Here is a 19,333-nt window from a genome sequence, read left to right as displayed (position 1 = left end):
TCAATTAATGTCCAATGAAGTTTCCATTAGATTACACTTTAAAAATTCATGTAAATATTCTCGGTACTCAGATTGAGATGTAATCGAGAACTCAAACACTCTTGCTAGAGCAGAAACAAGAGAATTATAGTTCCGCTTTAAGTGTGGTTGACAGGGGCGACATAAACCCGAGAAGAAAGCTCTGGGTTTAAGCATCTTGGGATAACAAAAGGTGTAAGCATACTTAAAGGTTCACAAGCATGTTTTATTCTGTAATAGACAAATTAGTCTTATTTTAGGAAAAAAGCATATATATTTTTACATGTTTCTCAGGGGAAAGGCAAACTTTCTGTACCAAAATTTACAATTATTTCGGCCCACTCCTAGGAGGTTTTGTGACATCCGTGAAGTCTTCAGAGCCTGAAAAAGCAGAGACAAGAACATGCTACAGGGCTCATTTGAACCAAGAACACTTTTAAGTGTGTTAATTTAGTTCTCCTTTTGTGTTCAGAAAACACCTCTGTTCTTCAAGCTAGGAGATGATTAAACAAAAATTACTTCCCTTGGCTAATTCTGACCTTCTATGAGCTTCAGTATGGAATCCTCCTGATTCGATGCCTGGAGACCAGAGGCTTAAAGCTTAAGCAAATTGCTCCTTGTGGGATAATCGAAGTCCTACCCCAGGGAGTGCTCTACAGCATGTACTTTTCATCAAAGACGCGCCTGGTCTCTTTACTTTCTATTTATCCCCCATTAAAAAGATGGTTAGCTGTATGCGAAACAAAACAAAAAAAATTTAAGCTGATGAGAGGGCCGGAAGGGGTTAATACCGAAGCAGATCAGCAAGCTGAAAAAACAAAAACAAAGTAGCGAGTGAAAGCCCTTTAAAGCCCCCGAAGGAAATTCAATGGGCCTCCTGTTCCTTTAAACTCTCGCTTTTGCTCCCGCTGACACTTTTACCAAACTGCAGTGGCGGCCGCCGGACCCCGCAGTCCTGAGCCACCTTCCACCACCCTCTGCGCGGGTCTTGGGTAGGAGTGATTTTTGCTGGGATGGGGGTGGATGGGGATGAATGTTAGTAACCAAAGCGACCCAGGTTTGATTTTTTTTCACACCCTAACGGTTGCCAGACCAGCCCTCTGTTAGGGATGAAATGCTATTAACCCTTTAGCTCCCAGGTCGAACCCAGGAGATTATGGACACCCGTTGGGGTCTCATCTCCCAATTGAAGGTTGGCACCCAAAAGCCCGAGGAGCCTGGTGGGTGCAGGCGGCTTTTACTCCGCTACGGACGGAGCGAGCAAGGCGGGTCGATGGTGTCCAAGCGATCACGATCTGCCACAGCCCAGCATACCCGTCTTCGGGATCCGGGAGGCTCGTGGGGCCGCAGTGGCCCTCGGACTCCCCCCAGCCAGTCTTCCTGGGCTTCATTTGTGAGAGACTTCTGGCGCCCCCGAGAAAAGCTCAGTCATTGGACAGGTCGGTGCGGGCTGCTGGTTTCGGGAGGAGGAAGGTGGGAGAAGCCTGGAGGAGCCAGGGGGGAGGGAGGAGGGCGGAGGGAGGAGGGAGGAGGGTTCCGCGGCGGATCTGGCAAATGGCAAGCCTCCTACCCTCCCCAAAGTGTAGAGCTGGAGCGCGGGGGAGCGCGGCGGCGCCTCTGCCACCAAACTCCTGGGGCTCCGCGGTGTTCGGATCCATCTCTTCCCTAGCCCGCGGAAGCCTCACCAGGCTGCAGCTTCACTTTTTCCTCGTTTTTCTTTTTCTTTAAAAAGCACACCCCTCTCCACCCCAGCCTTCTGATCACCGCAGCCCAGACATTCCCGGGCTCATCTTTCTGGGGCTGCCCATCTCTCCCACTGCCGGTGACGACGCGCGCCCAACGTTGGGCGAAGCAAAGAAGAAAAACTTGTCGGAGGGGTTTCTCCAGCCTCCACTAACCCGCCCTCTCCCGCGAACCCCAAGCATCCGCGGAAGCCAGTCCTAAGTCTGGGAAAGTTCCTCCAGTGCTCGGCGCCCTCTTAGATCTGCAGGGCACGGGTGCTGGCTGTGGAATTAGATCTGTTTTGAACCCAGTGGAGCGCGTCGCGAGCGCTCGGAAGTCACCGTCCTCGGGAGCCCGGGTGGCGCTGCTTGTGAGGATCCGGGAGTTTGCCGGCCCGGCTGCAAGTGACCTTTTCTCCACGAACTTGGTGGTCCTGTGTGTGTCGCCTGAGGGCTGCGAGGGTGGCAAGTTGAGGAGTGAGCCCCCGAAGTCCGGAGAGGACTAGGCTGTCCCTCCTTCTCTCGTCGCTGTTCTCTGCTACTGTGAGAGAAAGCCTATCGAAACTGACCCGGACCTCCGGATCCCATCCGAGACCCACCGCAGAGCTCGACCGCTAGCCCCATTTCCACAGAGAGCCCGGAGCCCAGGGCGGCAAGGAAAGACTCGAGGGGCTGGGAAGGGAGGTCGAGGCAGCAGCATGGCGAGGTTCCTGAGGGCAGACCTGGCGGCAGCAGGAGTTATGCTACTTTGTCACTTTTTAATCGAACAATTCCAGTTCGCCCAAGGGGAGCCTGGAAATCAAATCACTGGTAAGAAGCACTTTGCTCGATTATTTTTGTGTGCAGATGAAGATCCTTCCGGTGCCCCAGTACCCCTATCCCCAGCCAACACCCACCAATTGCATTGCCCTTTGGAAACTTATCCTAGTTGTTTTTCTGGGAAATGCGTTTCCCAAAACCGGGAAGAGGGTTGACCAGAAGGTGCTGGAGGCCAGGACTTCCCTGAGGCTTTGGAGCTTACTCCACCTGGGCGCCATGGGGTGGTCCTGTCTGCCCCCAAGTAGCCCGAGGAAGCGCCAGTGTAAGAGCCAGCTGTGGTGGATACCTCGCCCTGGAGCTTGTTCACCTCAGGTTGTCTCCCTTCTGGTTTCTCTTTCCTTGTAGCTTGGAGAAACTGAGCCTCTGCACCGCACCGACCACGGAGGGGGTAATGGGGGATGTGATGACAGCCAGGGAAGGCAGGTCTCCCCCTGCCAATAGAAAATGCCTTGCTGCCTCTGATCCCTCCTTCTGGCTATCCCCACTCGCTACCTCGGTGTAGGGTTACGACGTGGGGTGCCTTAGGTGCGGCAGGGTTCAGGGACAGAGAGGAGGTGGAAAAGATGTGGACGGGCGTGCCTCTGAGGACTAGTCCTGGCCCCATTGTCCTCTGCCTCTCAGTTCCACCGACAGGCCCAAACGTGTCAGCGGTTCCTTAGCGTTCCTTTACACTGCCCTGGGAGGAGTCAGGGCCTCCAACTCCTCACAATTGGCCGCAACCCTTGCCCTGGTGGCCTTTCTGGCTAGGTGTATGGCAGGGAACAGTGTTTCAGAGTGAATTGGGACTGGCTAAACTGCTTGTTTCCCCAGACTACTTTGCCCACTGAGACTCTACAGCTTGTTCCCTATTTCTGCCCATTGCTAAAGAAACCAACAGGCAGTGAAACACCAAGGCAGGAATATGTGAAGTCCTGTAGACTCCCAGAGCGGTTGAGAGCAAAGAACACTTGAACAGAAAAAGAAAAGAAAACGTCGTAGTTAGAGCTATCATTTTTATTCTATTTTGCTTTGCATGTCTGTGTTTAATTTGAGAGAGTGGCTCTCTCAAATTAAACTCCTCTGTCAACCTCAGAGGAGTCATAAAAAGAAGTCAGGGAGGGACACCTGGGGATTCCAGGTGAGGTGAAGGGTTTACAAAAACCCTGAATACAATCTTACCACCTTGAAACATATCGGATGGCCCAAGCAGTGTGTCTACTGCCAGAGTAAATTTCAGCAGAGAAAGTGAATACTTTTTCAGTGCTCCTGTTTGAGACTGGAAAGATGTGTGTTTGGGGAGCAGGGGAGGGGCCATGAGGACAAGATAAAAGCTGAGATTAAAATGAAGACTTCGTGGATTATTCTTGATCGCCTAGGATGGTCCTCATCAATGGATATGAGTTCTTAGCCATTTATAACATATCAGCGCACTGTACTTCCGTTTATTTTCTTGCTGCATTTCATTAGTTGAAAAATTAATAATACTTTTGCTTCTTCTGAAAGCAGCACTTTAAAAGATGCAGTAGTCATCTTTATGAGCATTTTTGGAAAAATATATGTAAAAATAATTTTGCAAAATGGGTGTATGTATGCCAAAATGCATCCCGGGTTGTTTGCTTAAAAACTTCTTTGGCACTGGGAGTAAATAATGCATTTACAGCAAAAACAAATTTAAAAAAAAAGACTAACGCTTCTTTTTTTGTATTACTGAGGGCAGAAATTATTGACATTCATGTTAAATTTGCTTTTCTAAGGCTTCAACTGGAGAGTAAAATTCATTGTACTTTAAAACTGACAAGCTTATGGAAAGCTTTTGCTTTAGGGAGTATGACATACCTACATTTACAAGATAAATATGCCAGCATTTTTAAAGGAATTCACTATTTCTGGTGGAATTCTTAGAAACATTGTGCTCATAGGATTGGGGTAAAGGAATGAATTATTTTGTCAATTCTGTAGAGATTTTTCTATAAGCTGAAATAACCAAACAGTGTTTTGATGGGGTTTTATGAAATCACCTTGAAGTGATTTTAGCTTACTGAATAAAACAGGGAAAGGTGGTGTCACAGAAGAAAAACAATCTACTTTCCATTGTAAGATGACTGGTCTGAGAGTTAAATATCCAGACAATAATTCAGAAGTTAAAAGCTGGCATGCAACACTCAGGGTTTTCGTTACAGACATTTTGGCAAAGGAAAAACATCTGATTTCATAACAGGACTTTTATTGCGCTTTTTAGTTCTCTAACGCTGTGGTTGATTTTACTGCCACCAGAGGGCAGAGAAACCACTAATTTCTTATATTCCTGTTTCTAATATTTCTGTGCTCTAGGTACATGTATTTCATGTTTAATCTGTCATTTTCTTGTATGTTAGCTGTTTTCTCTCTGCTTGGGTATTTTTGTGTTTCATTTCCAGTGGATTCATCCAATTTAGCTGGTGATATTACTACTTTGTATCATTTGTTGTAAGTTTTCCTGTGGACTTACTGGGGCTAGAGTTTCTGTTAGCATTGGTATCCAGATTATTGGCCCAACATGTTAATCTCCAGCAATTACTCATAAGTCTCCATAAAATGTTTAACATATGAAATTGAGAAAGATTTTTATAGCTTGAGTTTGCATAAGTTTGGACTGCCACAGAAGGGTGGTCTAGAGTAGGCTTTTCATTCATGGATATCTACATGGAGGCAAAACTAGTATTCTACAACAAACCTGACTTTAGCCATTGTAGTCATACCATTTATAAGTTGTCCATTTATTAAGAAACATATGTTACCAAAGCCTATTTCGCATCCTTGAGAATGTGCTTGAATGAATTTAGAAATGCAAGATGTTACAAGTTTCTTCTGTGCAAGAATCAAACAGGCTCCTGTAGAGATGTAGCAAATGTGTACTTTTTTTTCTTTCTAAATGTTATCTCCTGTTACAGAAACACTCTCTTTAAAGATAAATGGATTGACCTACAGCTGTGATCTTGAGATTTAAAGATTTCAGTTTGTTTTCAACTTGTTCTGAAGACCATGACCTTAAGGCCTGAGCCACTGCCCCACCCCGTACCTTCTGTACTCTTGAATTCTCAGCAAATGTTCCTTGAGTGAGTACCACATGTTCCCACCATCCAGTCATCCCTCCTGTTCTTTTTTCACTAATCTTGTCTCCCTCCAAACACATTCTACTTTCTCTTACTAGCTTGTTTCTAATAATACTTCCCTAGAAACGAATGCACTGACTTCTTGCTGCCTCCTTTGAAGCACTTAAAGCACTTTGCCTGTCTCTTGGTTATTTTTGGTTTTTCTTTGGTTGTACTGCTGCATCTCCATCATATACCCTTTTAGACCAGCCTACTGATCCCCATTGCTGCATCTTCATCATATACTCTATTAGACCAGCCCACTAGTCCCTGCAGTCAGCGTTCATTGTCAAAATCTTAGGTCCTACTGCAGCATACAACATACAGGCATGTAATAAATATCTGCAGAACTGAATGTAATAGCATAGAGCTGTAGTTCAGGATAGATTACTGACCTGAATACAGCCCTGCGAGACTTTTAAGAATTCTTAAAATAAAATGCTTTCAATCAGTAAAGTGGAAATGGATATTAAAAGCTGGCTTCATGGAATAATAGTTTAAAAGCAGAGTATATGATCTAGGTCTACCAAACTTCCTCAGTGTGCTGGCAGATTGCTACTTGCCTAAAGTCTTCTGCTTCTTTTTTACCATTTAAAAATTTTATTTCAGTCTGTTTGTCCTTTGAGACAGTTTTTTTTTTCCTTCTGTGTAGACCTGACTGTCCTGGAACTCACCCTGTAGAACAGTTTGGAGTCTAATTCAGAGATGTACCTGTTTCTACCTCCTGAATGCTGGGATCAGCTTCCTTATGCCTTCTTATTTACTAGTAAAACTTTTAAGTTCACTTGCTATTCTCCTGTGTTGCTGGTTTCTAATTGCATATTCATTCATATTTTTAACTTTCTGTCTTCAAATGCAGAATATATAGACATTGCTGTATATACACATGTACTCATATGCATAAACATACATATAAAGACATGTATAAAACATATTGTTGTATTTTCAGTGATAATTAAAACTACCAGATAGCTTTAGTTATTTGGAAAATTGTTTTTGAACTGAGCTGTGCTAAGGTCTATAGATGGATTTTCATTGTCCCACCACCCAGTTCCCAGATAACAACATGGAGAATTATTATTAATTATGACAGCTCTGATGATACATTAGGTGGTGTGGGAAGTCCTTCTGTACATGTGTTGCTTTTATTAGTTAATTAATAAAGAAACTGATTTTGGCCAATGGCTTAACAGAACATCGCCAGGCTAGAAAAGATGTAAAGAGAGAGTAGGCAGAGTCAGGGAGAAGTAATGTAGCCATTGTCAGAGACAAACATGCTGGAACTTTGCCAGTAAGCCACAGCCACTTGGTGATACGCAGGTTAAAGGAAATAGGTTAATTTAAGATATATGAGCTAGCTAGCAATATGCTTAAGCTATTGGCCAAATAGTATTGTAAATAATATAGTTTCTGAGCCATTATTTCATGGTCTGGACAGCCATGAATGAATAAGCAACTTTTGACAACACTTAGGCTTGTTTCTAACTAGCTCTTATAACTTATTTTAACCAATTTCTATTTATTTACCTTCTTCCATGTGGTCCTATTGCCTTTATCCTATACTGCCAATGTTGATCCTCTCTGTCTGACTGGCAAGTCTCTGTGTCTTTGCCATCTTCTTCCCAGCATCCTCTCTGGCCTGAAGATTCTGCGTGGCTGCTGATCATTCATCTTTTTATTAAACCAATCTGAGTGACAAATCTTCACAGTATATTCCACATTTCTCTCTTTCTGTCCAAATAAAAAGTAAAGGTTTTAACTATAATATGATGAAACTATAAATAAAAAGAACAATTATCAGGAATAATTGCAATTACAATGTCCAGTCAATCTGAATTTGGCATATTTGGGGAAAATGCTCCATTACTTAATCTATCTGGATGCGTCCAAAGCTCTATACCAAATTTACCTTTTTATCATAACTAAGGAAAACTATAACTGTGACCATCTAGTTTTCAATTCCATCAAAAACCTCAGAAGGATATAACATTACCTCAGTAAACAGGGAATGCAGAGCAAGCAACTTTCAAAAGTAAAAGAAACTACAGAAACAGCTACTGACTGGCAGTCACCCAAGGTTCCTTTGCAATGTTAGGACATTCATCTTAAGCCTACAGGCCTAGAGTATCTGAAAAACTTTTATGTGAACCAGTAATTTTTTAAGGACTGTCTTACCCTGTCTTGGAAAAGTTTTGAAATTAGTTTTCTTTGTGTTCTACTAGTCTAGTTTGAACGCAGGCTGTCAGCAGTCAAGGGAAGGGCATTTTTTACAATAAAGAAAGTAAACTTTGTATGGAGGTTCTTTGATGGCCATTATTTTTTTTTAAAGTAGATTGGTATCTCCAGGAGCAAATGTTTCTTATTGTCAAGAGAAGCCTTAAGTTATTAAAACATTTTAAATGCTATATTCTGTAGGTCTTTGAAGCATTTGAAGATTACCTATCTACCTAAATTATATATCTGTATGATCTTGAAAACATACTTAATATGACTATAAGTTTGATAGTTATAGATGACTAACTATTAACCTATAATTATTATCCTAAATAGTTTTTAAAGACTAAAACTTTACATTACATAATTAAATAAGCTACATAGGACATAGGTATAATTCCTTAAACAAGAATAGAAGCATGTATACAGTATAACAAAAATAACCTTAAATTTGTATCAATATGCAAAAGTCCATACCAATGTAAAATATGAGACTAGTAGTTGTTTAAATGTTGACAACAATTTAGCCTTTTATCTCATCACTTTTATACTTTATCCTTTTTTCCTTTAGAAAGAGATCCTTGAATCTAACTTGATTATTTAGCTTTCCCTTGACCACAATGAATAACAACTTGTAAACAAGCCCTCAAATGATGACAAACATCTATAACCCATCATATGACCAAAAGTCATCTACTCCATCACTTGGGAATATGGGCATGGTGTTCTCTAGAGGGCTTCCTACTGTCTGGGGGTGCTGGAATATTCAGGACCCTGGGAAATTTGGGATAATGGTCAAGTCCTGGTAGAGTTAGCTGAATTAATTCTTGTCCAGTCTCTGTGCAATACAAAAATGCAATGTTTATCTGAGGTCCTGGCTGGAGTAGTCTGCGAGGATGGACGATCTCAGCAGCCTTGAAGCTTTTCTGGATACAGAACTTTGAAGAAATTGCAACAGAGGTACTCTGAGATGCTGGATTACCTGGGCCACCCATTTTGATGGGTGTTTGGTCTCCTTGCTCTCCATTTACAGAAACTTTCAAAGATAGTCTACATATCTGTATTAACGCAATATGGAAAGAAATATGTGGGGTGTCAATTAAAGATATCATTTTTTTTGTTTTGTTTTATGCTTGAGCAGGTAAAAGGCATCTGTCAACCTTGTAAGTTTGTTTGGACTGTGTAATCAAACTGTAATATGACTCTCTATTCATACCATGTCTCATCTCAGAGCTGTTCCCATGTCAAGGGATCAGCTTACATGTCTCCTTTCCTGTAGTCGTTTTTGGCTTCCTCTTCCATGTCTGTAGCCAAGACACTCAGGAGGTCTACCATGGTAAAATTTGATCTCTATTAATCTCAGAGGAATCCATATCCTTTTGTTTCCTGTGGGAACAAGAGCTCTACCTCTCTCCCAATGTAGCACATTGTCCAATGTTCATTTTGAAGTTAACACATTTTGAAAATATTTAGGTCGGTTTAATTTAGCAGTTTCTATAACCAAATGTCTCTCAGCAGCTATTTTTTTGTACATTTGCATTTAAAAAATTCAAAGTTAACAAGACACCATATAGTATACAGATACCCTGTGTATTTTTCACCTTTATTTTATTATTTTATTATTACCCCACTTTCTCTTTAAAGACTTTATTATTTTTAAACTATTTTTTTTGGACTGTCTATACCAATTTTTTAAGCCTATGCACATTTTTTTTAGAAACACATTGTAACCTGTTTGGGGGTTATTTTCTGTCTGAATCTGCTTTACTATGTATCTGTAACCATTTCTGTCTGCAGTACAGAAACCTTAGACCTGCTACATGGATTAACTCATGGCACACTTACACCTCAAAGACACATGAAGTTGCAGACAGACATGGCTCTTCACTGTAGCCTACAGGAGAGACACAAAACTAGGAAGCAGTGTTTGACTCTGTTTTTGTGTTTTTGGACCCTTTAGAAAGCTTTCTCAGGTCTTATGTGGATATACATAGTTGTGTATTGGGTGCCATTTGTAGACAAATTTTTCTGTCCTGTCAGCCAGCTCCCAAATATACATGGAGACTTATTATTAATTCTGAAAGCTCAGTCAATAGTTTAGGCTTGTTTCTAACTAGCTCTGTAGTAGGAGCTTCGGGCCTGCTTTTCATCCTGCCCGGCTCCTGCACGGCTAGCTTTACACCAGAAATAACAACACACAGATTGTATTCATTTAAACACTGCTTGGCCTATTTCTATTCATGTGTGTGGCACCTTGAGGTGCGCTTACCAGGAAGATTCTAGCCTACGTCCATCCTGGGTCGGAGCTTCATCGCGTCTGCTCTGGAGAGGAGAGCATGGCGTCTGTCTCTCAGAGGAGCTGCCCTGCATCTGAGCTCACTTCCTCTTCCTCCCAGCATTCTATTCTGTCTACTCCACCCACCTAAGGGATGGCCTATCAAATGGGCCAAGGCAGTTTGTTTATTGACAAATGACCTTCCTCCATCATTTCCCCTTTTTCTGTTTAAACAAAAAAAAAAAAGGAAGGCTTTAACTTTGACATAGCAAAATTACATATAACAAAACAGTTATCAAGTAAAAATTACAATATTTACATCTATTTTATCTTTATCATAACTAAGGAAAACTATTACTATAACTATCTATCTATTATTCAACTCCATCAAAGACTCCAGAAGAATACAATATTACCTAAGCAAACAAAAAGTAAGCAATTTTCAAAACTCTAGAAATGACAGAGACATCTTGCTGCCTGTACAGTCATCCAAAGTTCCTCTGCACTGTTGGGGCATCAGTCTTCAGCCTTCAGGCCCATAGTATCCAGAGACGTTTCCATGAAGCAGGAAATTTCAAAGGCAGTTCAGTCACTATCTGCTGTGTCCTGCAGAATGTCTCACAGACTCTTTCATAAATCAGGAACCCTGAAAGATCATCTCACCTTTAGGCAAGTTCAGTAGTCCTCTCTCTGCGGGTTCTCTGTGTCCAGTTTATGCAATAGTCCAGGCAAGAGCAGTTTCTTGCCCAAATAGCTATCAAACTCCATAAGGTGCCTCTTCGATGCCCATCTTCTTCTTGAAGTAGATTGGTGCTGCCAGGAGCAGAGTGTCTCATTGTCATGAAAACCCTAAGTTATTAAAACATTTAAAATGCCATATTCTATAATCTTTGAAAGATATGAAGAATGCCTATCTAAAATATATCTATGTACATCTAGAAAATCTAACTAACGTGACTACAAGCTTGACTATTATTGATAATTATCCATTAACAACCTATATACATTACATTTTTAAGTGAACTACACAATCACAATACCTTAATCAATATCAGGAATACATATACATATAATAAAATTGACCTTAAATTAATATCAGTAAACCAAGATTCATATCAATGCAAACTATTCACATCTATATCATCTCCCCCTTTAAATGTAAAAGAACATTTATAAACAATATATGGGAACATGGGTGCAGTTTTTTCTCTCCAAACTGCTTCCTGCTGAATGGGGGCACTGTTATTCGGGTCTTTTATGGGATAACCTGTCTGCTAGGTTCATCTCAGTTGGCAGTTGAGCAAAGCAATTTTTTTAAGGGTGTTCACAGCAACCTTTCAGGAGGGCGTGGTCTATCATACCATATTAGGATCCAAGAAGCAATCCATAGAGTCTCATTCTCTGTGAAAACAAAAGAAGAATCTCTTTTCCAAAGTATCATATCCTTAGATCCAATTTCTGAAGTCAAGGTATTTTGAAAATATCTATGTTGGATTAGTTCAGCAGCATTTATAAACAAATATCTTTTAGCAGCTGTTGCTCCTTCCTCAGCATTCAAACAATTCAAACAGAGCATAATAGCATATAGTATCAAGATTCTCATTGTATTTTCCATCTTCGTGCGGCTTTATTTTAACCTCTATTTCGTTTACTTTTACTTTTACTTTATATTTTCTGTATATCTTCGTCCTGGAATAACTCTTTAGACCAGGCTGTCCTTGAACTCTCAGAGATCCTTCTGTCTCTGCCTCCCAGGCATTGGGATTAAAGGCGTGTGCTACCACACCTTGAAGTCACAGAGGTCAATCTCCCTCTGCCTACAAAGTGTTGGGATTAAAGGTGTGTACTACCACACCCAACTACTTTCTTTCTTCCTTATTTTTGTTATTTTTTATTTTTTTTTTACTTTTAAGAATTTTAACATTTAGCCTGCATATATTTTTAAGTACACTTTAAATCATTTAAAGGTTTTCTTTGTCTTTGAGTCTCTCTTTACTGTATCTCTCTCTTTTTCTGACCACACGAGCCTTTAAATTACTGAGCAATATGGGTAGGATTAAAGCCGTGGCTTTGCCAACTAGATCCAGCCCATTCCTTATCTTTCCAGCCTCAAGGCGGAGGTACCGGTTGTAGCCATGTTTATCACCACAACTCTGTGGCGTTTCAAGGTCCTTGCCAGCAAAAAAGCTACAACACTCAAATGTTCTCTCTGTAACTGACCTCCTGCCTCAAAGAGTCATAGTTTGCCCTGGCAGGATGGCCCACAAAGCCAGCATTTTAAAACAGCACAACCTTTTTCCTGCTACAGCTGAAAACAAACAAACATTCAGTCAGCTTTTATCTATACCATTTGAGTGTTTTGTGGCAGGACCTCTTAAGAGCTGCAGGGTTTTGCCGCTAAAGCTGAGTCAGGAAGCCTCTCTTAGATGAGAGCACTTGCTTGCATCTAGCAAGCAGAGCAGACCCAAGAAATTGCTGCTACGAAGAAAACATGCTTTACTCTATTCTTTCTCAAGCTTTCTCAGGTTTTCTGTAGATTCAGTGCCCCATGTCTGGGCGCCATTGCTCTTATAACTTAAATTAACCCCATATCTAATAATTTACTTTCTGCCTGTGGCTTTATTATCTTTTTTCTGTACTGTCCATGTAGTTTCCTCTCTGTCTTACTGGCAACTCCCCAAGACTTTACACTTCTTCTTCCCAGCATCCTCTCTACCCCGAAAATCCTGCCTAGCTGTTAGTCATTCAGCTTTTTATTTAACCAATCTGAGTGACAAGCCTTCACAGTGTACAAAAAGATTATCCCACAACAAAGGCCTCCTGCCACTGACCTCATAGGTTTTGGAGACCTAACTTTATTAAACTTGTACGGTAGCTTTCTTACAGAGGAGGTCATTGGTAGTGTTTCTTCACACCATCTGCGACCTGTGTAGGAACCATTAGAGTATTTGGTCTCCTTGCTCTCCAAGTACACAAAATTGCAAAGGTAACATACTTATCTGTATTAACACAATATGGAATGGAATATGTGAAGTGTACAAGTCAGTTAAAGACTGCACTTCAAAAATTCTCTTTGCGTGCTGATTTTTTTGTTTTTAGAGACGGAATTTCTTTGCATAGTCCTAGCTGTCCTGGAAATCACTTTGTAGACAAGGCTAGCCTCTAACTCAGAGATCTTCCTGCCTCTGCCTCTTAAGTGCTGGAATTAAAGGCATATGTCACCATTGCCTGGCACAATAATTCTTAACGGTACGTTTTTGAAACTGATTTGCTCATATCTTGTAGATGTATGACTTGTTACTTCTTAGTTATCTTTGGAATTGTGGATCAAACTCAGGGACTTACACATGCTAGCCAAGTGATCTCCCACTGAGCTACATCCTCAGTTCAAATCTTTACAGTCAAATGTGAGGCTCCAAAAAGAATTCAAAGTTCAATATATGTTTAGCCTTCAATATATACAGATTTTCTCATCTGGACCTTGTGCATGAACTTACCTTGTCTTCATGTTGTGTTTGTCCCTGTGGTTTGTTCCTGTCAAACTACACAATGAAATTTGGTCCCTAAGTAAACAGCATTGAAAAGTCGTAGTGCCTTTAAGAATACTTAGCCATTTCTGAAGATTCAGGTAGTTTCCCAGGGAAGGATCAATTCAAGAACAGGGTGTTGTAAAGTGCCCCCAGTCCCTGAGTGTTTACCTCTCTCTCTTAGCTTTCTTTCTGTTTCTCCTCTATGTTGTGACACCATAAGACATGCACTGCAAGAGCTGTGTGCACATGCTTCTGTTGCTCTGTTGGGAGTCTCTAGAATCATAACTTTTTTTCCTTTCTAAATTAGCTAGTATCAGGTATTCTGTTACAGAAACAGAAAACTGACTAAGATATCTTTCCTCACTTAAAATACCATCTTGTAAATTTTTTGGAAAATTGGAAAGAAGCAAATCTTATCAAATTTCCACAGTACATTCAGTTATGCACCAGTAAGCTACTTTTCAGTTTAGTCTTAACCTGATGAATTAATTCTAAAGTGTCCTTTTGTTCTGAGCACCCCCAACCCCCAGCTTTAATTATCTCTAGAGCTTTTCATTTTGGAAGGTCTTTCTCCACTGAGGTTCATGTAGAGTGCTTTCATTCTGATCCCAATGAAATAAGTCTGATCCACTGGGGAAACTACTAGAGAATACAAATCTAGCAAGGGTGCTTTAGTTAGCACAGTTCTTCCACCATATATAGTGTCAAGTCGTGTATGGTTAGACCAAATTAACCAACAGAGAAAAGATGTAAATGTAGTAAAGTACCTCTTTCTGTTTCTCGAAAGACAGTGAAGTTATTTCCTATTTTTTCTTTGAGTAATTTGTATTTTTCACTCTTTAATGAAAAAGTCAGTGTGATCTGGAATGATTATCCAGATTTGTGCATTTTAACAGATTCTGAAAGCTTGTTTGAAATTAGCAAAGCATGTTCTAGGCATGCTTCAAGTCCAGATTTAAATCTTCTTACAGTGGATCCCCAAGCAGATCTAGCAACAATCACTCTACTGTTGTCAGTCTTTCTGTATCTGTTACCATAGCAAGTGTCCATTAATGTTGTCAAGAAAAGACAACAAAAGCAGAGACACAGGGTTTCTTAAGATTGGTTTAAAATTTTGTTACTCATTTTCTTTCTCACCTACTTTTATTTTACTTGTCAAATGAAAAAAAAATCCTTAAAATCTTTATAGCTCAGGGTTCATCTCATAAATAATACTAAAGAGTATAGTTGCTTTGTGGATAAATAGAATAAATATCTGGATCTGTAAAGGTGGATTTTCTGCATATTCTTTGAGTATTGTGTGATAGGAAAAGTCTAAAGTAACCAGATATAGATTCATGAGTATGGTGCATAGATTATTTAGGAAAGAATAGAACATTCTTTATTTGGAATGTGGTGCTCAATATGCAATGACAGTTTGGGGGTGGAAATGGTGTGTTTCTGTATGTCTGTAGAAGTACCCAACTTTGCTCAAAGTTATGATTTGAACAAATAAAAACTAATGAAATATTTATTCTCCTGAAGTAGACGTAACGTAGGGAGAATTTTTCTCTTTGAATATAAATTTTCCAGCATGTGCCAGCCTTTTAGGTCAATTGTGGCTGAAGCTTATACTGAAACCTTGGTATGTTTTGCCCCATTCTCCTCAAGGTTAAAACTACCATCATTCCCATAAACCAGTTACTTATTTAGCATGTGCTTTTGCTTGCTGATCTCCTAACCTACTTGAAGGCATAGTAAGCATACTGGACATGAGACCAGTATTACATGCACCTTCTTTTGAATGTCACTTCTCTATTTCTGCTTTTTCTTCTAATAAACTGAGAAAGATCGCTATACAGATCTTTGAATATAATGTATGCTGACAAAGCACTCACAACTGTGTATGCAAAATAATTTTGTGGCTTCTTGAATCATATTCTCAGTACATATGGGGTACTGAGATGGGGGAAATCTTATCCAGAATTTTTGATAAAATTAATTTCAACCTATTAATTACTGCTTGTCTGTCACTTATTAATATGAGCTAATGCATCCTAAACATGCGCAATTATTTTAGTAGTTCTACCTTCTAATTCTGCTCTTAAATTTTGACTACTTACTACTTAGGTCTTGAGAATGTGCACTCTTAGTTTTTGTTTTATAATTTAGTATTTTAAATCAATAATTTCAAGAACCCAATGTTGAACTAAGATACTTGCCACAGTGTCTTTGAAGTTTGTTCTTTTGCTATTGTTTGGAGTAGGAGTAGGAGTAGGAGTAGGGAGGAACCCTCAAGAGTTTTCATCACACAGGAGGCTTAATGAAAATAATAAGTGTTCTGTGAACGTCTAATAACCTGTGAAAATAAAGTTGACTAATAAAAGTAAATAAATCTCCTTTACATTTTTGTTCCAAATCATTCTTGTTGCCCAACTGCTTGTTTTAACATTATAATTTGACATTATAGAATATGCCTTTCAGATTGTGTATTTGTGACTGATTTGATTTCTTGCATATGGTTAGAATTTTTACATAGATTTCATGATTTATTTCATTCAGATTAGAAAACATTTGAAGGCTTTTAACATCATATCAATGGCTACATTTGCTCATATGGCAAGATTTTTGGAAATATTTATTATACAGCCATTTTGATTTAGGCTGAGTTGGACAATAAATGCCTTCTGATTTTTCCTTATTTTGGAAATTATTTGTAACTTTTCTTGTGCAAATTCTTTCCTTATTCATTTATGAAATTATTCATGGCTATATAATTAGATCTGTTGTGTGCAGGGTGACCTGTGTGTTTTTACTTATATGTATTATTGTTACAGGCAAGAGTTACTTATCTTTCATTTAGAGCTAGAATTTCCAGATTCCTGGGCCAGGCAATGTTTGCTATAAAAGATAATTCCTTGGGTAATCCCTACTAAGGTAATGAACTTCAAAGATAAGTGGAGGAAACTCGTAATTATCCCAGTCTCGATGTCACACAGGCTTAATTCCTGAGCTTTAGAATAAGTCTTTGTATCTGACGGCGCAAGCCCATTCTTCTTGTACTGGCTCTTCAGATATTTGGCTATGTTCATAGGCTTTTAGTTTCTTTATTCCTTTCCTTCCTTCCTTCCTTCTTTCCTTCCTTCCTTTCTTCCTTCCTTCTTTCCTTCCTTCCTTTCTTTCTTCCTTCTTTCCTTCCTTTCTTCCTTTCTTTCTCCTAGCCATTTATAATATATAATATCATCAGTGTTTTAGGTTTTGTTAAATAAAAACTCTTGGGATTCTGATTGAGGTCAAGTTAAATTTGGAGTCATTTCCTAAAAATACAAGCTTTAAATATCTGGGAAATTATTCAGTTTCTTTCCTATAACAACTAACAGACAGAACAAGTTCCACTACAGTACATAAGAAATTGTTAATAGTGGCCACTAGGCAGTGACCACTTTCTGTTGAAAGAATGTCCCAAAATGGAGGACTGGTGCTCTTTCCTGCTAACATCATCAAACTCACCATAGTTCCCAAGTGGTTCTTAGGAAACACAGAGGGAATCACAGGTTAGTTCAGATGCACAGCACAATCAAGGGAAGTCATATTTGTCTGACTCAGGAATTATTCCAAAGGAGAGCAAACTACAGGCAAGTGGGAGGAGAAAATGATGACATTGATACTGTGCCCTTGAAGAAACCTATCAGTTCCACAGAAAATATTCCTGCATCTTATTGGATATTATCATTTTAGACAAATTAATGTGGGATATCATGTTTGTCAATACTAGATGTTTTATTGATTTATAAACTGTGTATGAATATGACATGAAAATAAAAGTGAAGTTGTCTAGGGGACAAAGGTCCCTAACAGAAAAAGGAAGAGGAGGAAAATCAGAGTACAGTCTGTGTAGGTGGTAGTGAACATACTTGCATACAAATATTCCTTGTGAACCCAGTGAAGCAAGCAGACACCAATACAAATATTTTCTCATAATTGGGAAAACTTCATCTAAGGATGGGAAAGGTGATTCAAAAGATAAAGTAAGACCAGAGATAAACAGTAGCCATGTAAAAGCAACTGTGCATGTCTATAACCTCAGTGCTGGACGGCTGGTTTGCTGTCTAGTAAATACTGAGGCAAGCTATAGGATCAGTGAAAGACCGTGTCTCAAAAACTAAGGTTGACAGTGATGTTGTCCTCTGGCATCTGCACACTAACCCATGGGTATATGCAATACATACACATCTATGCATAAGCATGTGTATCTGCACAACTTATATTCACACAGATGCACATATGCACATAGAATACACTCATGAATGCATACAACACATGCACACATACATACAACATAACACAGATAATAAATAGATCTGGTGAAATAATAAATACCTCAGATTTAGGGTTCTTATTTTTCACTCATTAGTTAATTTCATTTCAATAGGAAATTTACATTGAAAAAAAGTAGACGTGACACATTCCTACCTTCTAAAGACAATGCATTTGTGATTCTTTAGATGGTAAATATTTCCAGTTAGAGGCTTAAACTTCTCCTTCATATCAGTACCATAGCCTAAACTCCACCTCCTCCATATTATGTGTGTCCTCCACACACAATGTACGGAGTGTGCTGTAATCAGGAGTAAATGGTCAAGTCAGGCAGCTGGATTTCTTTCTTTGTTGTTGTGACTTCCTTCCTTATCTTTTTAACATCTGTTGTTCATTTCAGATATTTTTAAAAACAAGCATGATTCAAAGTCATTCTGCAGATGATAGTCTCATTGTGTGGACATTGCAACACAGCTCTACCCAGGGAGCCAGATTTCTGCAATCTCAGTTTTGTCAAGTTGCTTTTAGAACAGACATTTGTCCAGCAGACCCAGCCGCTAAGGAGCTGATTGTTTTCAATCATGTGCTAGCATCTGACTTCCGATGGCTTGTCTCCATTCTCAGAGTCAGCCACTATCCTTATTTGCTTACTTCCGAAGTGTATCTTGCCTCCAAAACTGTCTTGCTGTAATCCATTAGTAACAGTTGTCTTTCCTGTCATTATGACCACAGTACCTGACATAAAAAACTTCATAAAGGAAGGGTTATTTGGTCCAATTATTTCATGGGATTTGATCATTTATGGTGGGGAGAGTATGGTGGAGTGGAGCAGTTCCTGTTATTTCAGGCTGGAAGCAGAGAAAGGGGAATGGTAGCAACCTGATGACTCTTCTTCTGTGCTTCCTCACCCATGGGTTGGTGCAGCCCACATTCAGGTAGAGTCATAACCACTCAATTAATCTTCTCTGAAAATGCCCTCCAGATATACCCCGAGGAGTGTCTCACCAATTTCCTAGGCAATTCTAAATCCAAACAAGTTAGCAATGAAGCTTAACACACATGCCAGACTCACTTCACAGCTGGAAAGGTCTTTCTACAGTGCACATCTGGCTGGCTGTTGGAAATGCTTTCATGTATATTTGTTTCATTTAAAGTAATGATTAAGACATTTGACAATCTACACTGCTTATTATTACCAGGTCCAAATTCACTTCCTCCTCTTCCTCCTCAAGTTTTCTATAAGGTCTCCTAAAATTCTGCTTCCTCAGAGAGTAATCTTCCATCCAGTTTTTTGACTTTGTGCCTTCTTTCTCTTTCTTTCTTTCTTTTCCTCTTTCTTTCTTTCTTTTC

At 39.7% G+C, this 19,333-nt stretch overlaps 1 protein-coding gene across 1 annotated transcript in view; it reads left to right on the top strand.

Moving 5' to 3' along the window:
- The first annotated feature begins 1,597 nt into the window (after positions 1–1,597).
- Plxdc2 (plexin domain containing 2) overlaps positions 1,598–19,333 on the top strand; it is a 412,732-nt gene continuing 394,996 nt past the window's right edge. Inside the window, exon 1 of the mRNA XM_057786950.1 lies at positions 1,598–2,549. Within this exon, the coding sequence (XP_057642933.1) occupies positions 2,438–2,549 (112 nt within the window). The 5' untranslated portion in view covers positions 1,598–2,437. The remainder of the gene's footprint in view (positions 2,550–19,333) is intronic.

Source organism: Chionomys nivalis, chromosome 13 (genome assembly GCF_950005125.1).
Source record: "Chionomys nivalis chromosome 13, mChiNiv1.1, whole genome shotgun sequence".
Taxonomy (NCBI): domain Eukaryota; kingdom Metazoa; phylum Chordata; class Mammalia; order Rodentia; family Cricetidae; genus Chionomys; species Chionomys nivalis.
This window is presented reverse-complemented; position numbering and strand designations above follow the sequence as displayed.